A 6,434-nucleotide genomic window follows, 5' to 3' on the forward strand; every position below is an offset into this window, starting at 1 on the left:
ATTTATTCATCTACCTGTACGAAGCTAAAGGTATCCACTCACCTGTTTGTGTTTAGTTACAGCAGACCTCGGAAAAGTCGCCATACTTTTGTTGTTCCAATACAGATTGTTTTCTACTACCTTGGTGATAAGCTATTGGTTCCGGACCGCAAGCACAAGTACACATATGTACACGCACGCACGCACGCACGCACGCGCACACACACACACGCGCGCACACACACACACACGCACACACACACACTGTGCCATATACCATCTACAATGTATTTGTCTAGTGCGTGTGCGTGGTGTTATTAGAACAAGCCATAAGAAAAAGACTGAGTACAAAGTAACTTCCAAAGTTGGTCTTTTTATTCAAATGCTTCAAGCAACTTTAACTACTTCAAAGCAGGCGACGTCATGTATTGAATAAAGTCAATTCAGTCAATTTCCTCTAAAATATCTGTTCCTAAAATGAATCATAACACCTTGGTTAGGAAACCTAGCTATTCCAGTTGCCAAGTGGAAATAGAATATCCAAGCTAACTCTGTTGTGTTTTTTATTGATTGATAGGCAGCGTTGAGCAGCTTTGCAGTGTGTTGTTATTCCGGGGTAGAAACAAAACAGGCAGTCGACAGCCTTACACCTTCTTGTACATCAACTTTCCGCTCACAGAACCCATGGAGAAGGTCTGAAAAAACAAACCAAGCACAACATTTTAACAATAAACAATGTTAGAGAGTGACTGTAAATAGAACAAGGTTGGCAATAAAATCATTGCCATGATGATAGCTTAATTTCTTGTTTGATATTTATGTTTACAGAAGAAAAACATATTGTTTTGCTCAGTTTCATCTTCTTCTCCAAACACTCACCTCTGACCTGGCCAATGACCTGATTTGTCTGTCACCATGGTAACTGGTGTTGGATTACAAAATGTTGCAACTTTATAGTAGGAGGGATTTATACTCCTGTCACCATATATGTGAATGTGTTTGAGTAAGAATTAACATAGCAGAGCACATGCGAAGGTAAACATTATGCATTTGCTTTGCAAATGTTACTTTTCTAGTCTGAAGATGAATTTGCTATATAGTATGGCTGTGTTTGTGTTTTTTTTTTGTCTATTTTATGTCTCCTGAAGGTGGTGTACCTCTGTCATGGAGTCTCCTGCTGGCTGTTTGGTGAAGACTCCCTTCTTGCCGTTGCCCATGTCCGGAACAGTGATAGTCAGCACACCGCCAGAAAACGTGATGGTGGCCTGGAGAACAATAAGTACAAAAGAGAACTACAGTCAATAAAAACAAAAATAAATAAATAAACATATAAACACAACGAGTGCCAAATGCAAACCTTGCTATGATTTTCAACAGGTTTTCTAGCTAGTAAAATCGCTCCGTATTTAGAGACTTTTCACTTACGTTATAATAATTGTATAATAATAATAATAATAATTAATAATAATAATTATATAATAATTGTATATAATAACATAATAATTGTCATATGATTCCCATCGACCTGGTAATTTTTTTTCTGCAATTCGGAAATAGTTTCTGCAAATAGTCTAGATCTAAACCCATGACATATACAAAATTGCATACTGCACATTTTACATGCAGTTTGAAAAATACGAGCAAAATTACTTGAATGTATATTATAGAGTAAGTAATAAACACAAAAGCACACAATTGATCCCTTGACTGATTTTTCAGTCTGCAAAATTAAAATTGCAGGTTGCTTAATTTTTCCTCTGCAACGTTGAAAATGTCTCTGCAAAATGCAGACTGCAGATGGGTATTTCTACCACTGCTAATACTGGCCCTGGCAAGAGTCTGTTACCCAGGCTAACCCCGTATATACTAGTACTACTTAGTAGTACATGTTTAAAGTTAAAACTTTTGGTCCAACACAAAAAAGTTCTCTCCCCTAGAGCTTTCGACCAGTCACTCTGGTCTTCCTCAGTAGACTGACCCAATAAAGCTTGTCACGTGGCTTCTTTGAAGTGTGACGTCAACACTGGGTCAAAGGTATCTGGTAGACGATGTCGGCCCCCGTCGAGGTTCAAAGTAGGGTGATGGGCCCTGATGTATATGGCTTCCTTCACCTCTCTCAAGAAATAGTCTTGTTCAGTGTCTAAAATCCTACCTTGAACCGCGACGGGGCCGACATCGTCTACCAGATACCTTTGACCCAGTGTTGACGTCACACTCCAATTTTTCAAAGAAGCCACGTGACAAGCTTCACTGGGTCAGTCTACTGAGGAAGACCAGAGTGACTGGTCAAAAGCTCTAGGTGAGAGAATTTTTTGTGTTGGAACAAAAGTTTTGACTTTAAACATGTAACTACCAACACAGATGAACTTTCATGATAGTACCTTGCGGGTTTTCCCGTCGATACCCTTCTTGTCGAACTCCTGACCGAGTTTGAAGGTGTTAGTGGCGGTGTGTTTGCCGTCCGTGTCCGCCTCCACCAGGGTGACGGAGTCGCCGTCCTGGGTGACCGTGTACTTGGCGCTGCCGGTCTTCATGTGTTCCCAGTGCTCCTGTGGGATTCCTGTGAGAATCACCGAGTGGTGTGTGTGTTATACTTTTTTTGGTCACCATAGTTAGGCCACAGCAAGTAAATTTTATGGATGACATCCTCCAAAGACTCCAAATCTATTGCGAGCGGGCGAAAAAAACAAGGCGGGCCGAAAAAACAAGGTTCCTACATTTTAAAAAATTTGACTCAATCATTGTACAAATGGTCTTGATTCAGTGGGAACATCACATTCACATAGCCAGCATCACATATATATCACTGCATCAAAGTAAGAAACAAAACATCAAATCAGAGCCTTTTCTTGTCTCCTCTCTTTGAATTTGAATGGCTACAGACATCTTTGCCCATTTTCGGCATGTTGACCACTGTCAGAAGGCAACCGAATTTCTTTTTTTCTCTCCAAAATCAGGCTAAAATTACGGAAAGTACGTTGACCTTGACTTTCAATATGACCCACATATGACCTACACGACACGTCCTTGCAGACCTTTGAAATCCTGCCACACCTCCACTAGTGGGCGGGCCAACGTTTACATCACGATAAAACCGTTTCTGTTGACAGAGCTTGACCTTTAGGTCATTTCGTACAAGTCCCCTGAACGCTACCGATCATTTCTGGAGTGTCGGCACTCGACTGACGCCACCGGCGGCGTCATTTTATCAGGGTTTGGTTGTTTGGTTGTAAATAACTACCGTAACAACAGTTAATTTGTATGGATATGCAAGTAACTTGTATTGTATATAATCACATGATAATAGTATGTCAGTTTGTGAACACACACTTTTCTTACTCGTAGTTACCCAGGTATACAGTATACAGTGCAATTTTACGGAATACAGTGCAATTTTACGGAATACAGTGCAATTTTACGGAATACAGTGCAATTTTACGGAATACGGTAAAATTTTACGGAATACAGTGCAATTTTACGGAATACAGTGCAATTTTACGGAATACAGTGCAATTTTACTATTAAAATTGCACTGCATACTAATACGATTGCACTGTATTCCGTAAAATTGCACTGTATTCGGCAAAATTGCACTGTATTCCGTAAAATTGCACTGTATACTCTGGAACCCCTGTTACCAGTATACCCTACCAGGCTTCGCAAGCAGCTGGAAAGAGTAGAAATTACCCAGACAGACAGATAACTCGCCATTTCTCCTACCGATCTCCAAAATATGCAAGCAGAGGTTTGGGGTTGGGCTTGTTTTTGGCGTGTTTATAGGCTTTTCTTTTTCCGCCTTTCGTTCTTGCACTGGTTTTTGGGTTGACCTAAAAAAGTGCCAAAAAAGACGGATAAAAAAAGCCTGAAATAAGCCAAACCTCTCCTTGGAGAGGTCTTTGACTTTTGGTTATGCCAGGCATATAAAGCTATTCTCTGACAGACAGATGGATTTTAAAGGACTATAATGATACATCTGCTTGTGTCAGACTCGATCGGTCGATGTACTTGCGATCAAGTGCAATGTCACGACACACTTGACATTGAACACATTTCGGAAATTTTTTGGAAAAAATTATTCGGATTTTTTCTTTTGAAAAAATTGCTCTGAAATTTTTTGAAAAAATTATTCGGAAATTTTTTGGACGAATTTTTCGGAAATTTTTTGGAAAAAAAATGTTCATACCTGCTTCCGTCAGAAAGGCTTCGAAATTCTCATGGCCGCTGACCTTCCATGATCCGTTGATATCTGTGATGGACATTTTGGCGGGAACAAGTAGTGTGAACCGGCGGCTTCGATCGTAGGGAGGACGTCTGTCGTCTGCAGTTAGCGTAGAGAGAGGGGGCAGTCTAGCTGCGCTCTCCTTTTATACCTGAAGCCCCCGCACTATTAACCTTTAACCTGTGTACCAACCACTTCTCCAGTCGTTAGGTATAAAAATATGCATATATTTGAGTACGTATACATTGTTTCCTTTAAAATACCAATTTTACTTTTATCAGAGCTGTTTGTAGCAACGTTTTTCCTCAGAAAAGTTGTATCTATTATAGTTTGAAATTTCTTGTTGTTACCCAAGAATAACCATCTCCCTTTGCAAGCTAGGTAAACTGTTTCTAAGGCCACAGCAAGTAAATTTTATGGATGACATCCTCCGCAGACTCCAAACCTAATGCGAGCGGGCGAAAAAAAAGACAAGGCCGGCAGAAAAAAACAAGGTTCCTACATTTTAAAATTTTGACTCAATCATTGTACAAATGGTTTTGATTCAGTGGGAACCTCAAATATACACAGCCAACATCACATATCACTGCATCAAAGTAAGAAACAAAACATTAAATCAGAGCCTTTTCTTGTCTCCTCTCTTCATAGTTATCTGCCATCCACCTTTCGGCATGGCAACAGACATCTTTGCCCATTTTCGGCATGTTGACCACTGTCAGAAGGCAACAAAATTTCTTGTTTTTTTTGCCAAAATCAGTCGACAATTAATGCGCGCGGTGATGTCATCCATAAAAATTACTTGCTGTGGCCTAAGTACTTGAGACCGGTTCAATGTCCGGACTTAACTCGCTGACTCAAACGCCCCCCTGTCAGATAGCTATAGTCAGAAAACAATTTACGTCGTGTTTGCAGGAGATAACAATCACGGTCAGACTTATGAACGTGTTTCTGTTATCAATGATTTACGAAAAGCGGAGGCTGTTTTTTGCTGGACGCTTTGTTAAGTGTGTGATAAAGGCGACGGCGTGCCAATGCCACCCTAGTGACGGGTCGACAACGTCTGTAGTTTGTCAAGTTTACTTAGCGTTTAGGTAAAAAATTAATCGGATACAATGCGTCTTTCATGGAGTGTGTGTGAACGGCGCGGTCACATAATTCATCTTGGGACGTACAATTTTCTGTATCTGTCTGTATCTATATCTGTATAGCCGGTATAACCGCCTTTCAGCGTAGCACACCAGCTTCGCAGGCACGCGGCGCGGCGGCAGCTGGGTATATTACACCGAACGACTTGTTGCACCTAACCCTTGAACGTCTAACTCTAGACATTGTTTAAAGCTATCTAATGACAATGCCCCTACTGTACTTGGCAGTGAGCTCCACTCTGCGATAGTTCTAGGAAAGAATGAATTCTTGAACACCTCAATCCTTGGTTGATAACTCTGGTACTTGAAGGCATGGCTATTTCTTGTTCTCTTCTGGGCTGGTATTAGGTACTTTTGATGTGATAGAATTTTCAAGCACTGACTGTGCAAAAAAAAAACAAAAAAAAAAACAACCGTCGAAAAGGGTATAAAAGACAGCGTTTTTGGCAACAAGACAGCTGAATCCTGTACAACACATGTGATAACAACTTAATAAATCATTTACTCCTCATCTATCAGTTTTTCTAGGTCTGTAACACATCGTAGATTAAAAAAAAAACTTATTATTAGGTTATCAATTCATTGTCTAAAACTACATGTGTGCCGTACGATACTCCGTCACGGAATACTAAGGGCCCGACACATTCATCGTGCAATTGTTGTACGATCTTGGGACGTCCCCAGTTGGAGATCAGAAAGACGACCGTACGACGACTGGATGTGTCGGGCCCTTGGTATTCAGTGTCGTACGGCACACATCTAGTTTTAGAGAAAATTGATAACTATAATTAAAAAAGAAAAATCCTGCAATGTGTTGCAGACCTAGAAAAAACGATAAGTAAATAATATCTTAAGTTGTTTTCACATGCATGTATGCACACACGCACGCACGCGCACACACGCACGCATGCACACACACACACACACACACACACACACACACACACACACACACACACACACACACACCACAAACACAATCACTCACTCACACACACACACACACACACACACACACACACACACATACACACACACATACACACACACTCACACATTTTCTCGAATGGCAATGGCGGAGGCTACCGCCA

At 40.7% G+C, this 6,434-nt stretch overlaps 1 protein-coding gene across 1 annotated transcript; it reads right to left on the reverse strand.

Moving 5' to 3' along the window:
* Positions 1-336: 336 nt before the first annotated feature.
* Positions 337-4,372, reverse strand: LOC109467554 (fatty acid-binding protein-like). Its single transcript, XM_019765577.1, has 4 exons — positions 4,163-4,372; positions 2,361-2,539; positions 1,137-1,244; positions 337-674 (listed from the first exon to the last, which is right to left on the reverse strand). The coding sequence occupies exons 1-4, from the start codon at positions 4,236-4,238 to the stop codon at positions 624-626; spliced, it is 414 nt and encodes a 137-aa protein (XP_019621136.1). The 5' UTR covers positions 4,239-4,372; the 3' UTR covers positions 337-623.
* Between the last annotated feature and the right edge of the window lie 2,062 nt (positions 4,373-6,434).

This window comes from Branchiostoma belcheri, unplaced genomic scaffold (assembly GCF_001625305.1).
Source record: "Branchiostoma belcheri isolate BF01 breed outbred unplaced genomic scaffold, Haploidv18h27 scaffold181, whole genome shotgun sequence".
Taxonomy (NCBI): domain Eukaryota; kingdom Metazoa; phylum Chordata; class Leptocardii; order Amphioxiformes; family Branchiostomatidae; genus Branchiostoma; species Branchiostoma belcheri.

Excerpts from the sequence above, each read along its gene's own strand:
- LOC109467554 (XM_019765577.1), bottom strand. The coding sequence starts at position 4,238 with ATGTCCATCACAGATATCAACGGATCATGGAAGGTCAGCGGCCATGAG. Across the intron at positions 2,540-4,162 it reads AGCCTTTCTGACGGAAGCAG|GAATCCCACAGGAGCACTGG; the intron begins GTATGAACATTT and ends TGATTCTCACAG. Across the intron at positions 1,245-2,360 it reads TCGACGGGAAAACCCGCAAG|GCCACCATCACGTTTTCTGG; the intron begins GTACTATCATGA and ends ATTGTTCTCCAG.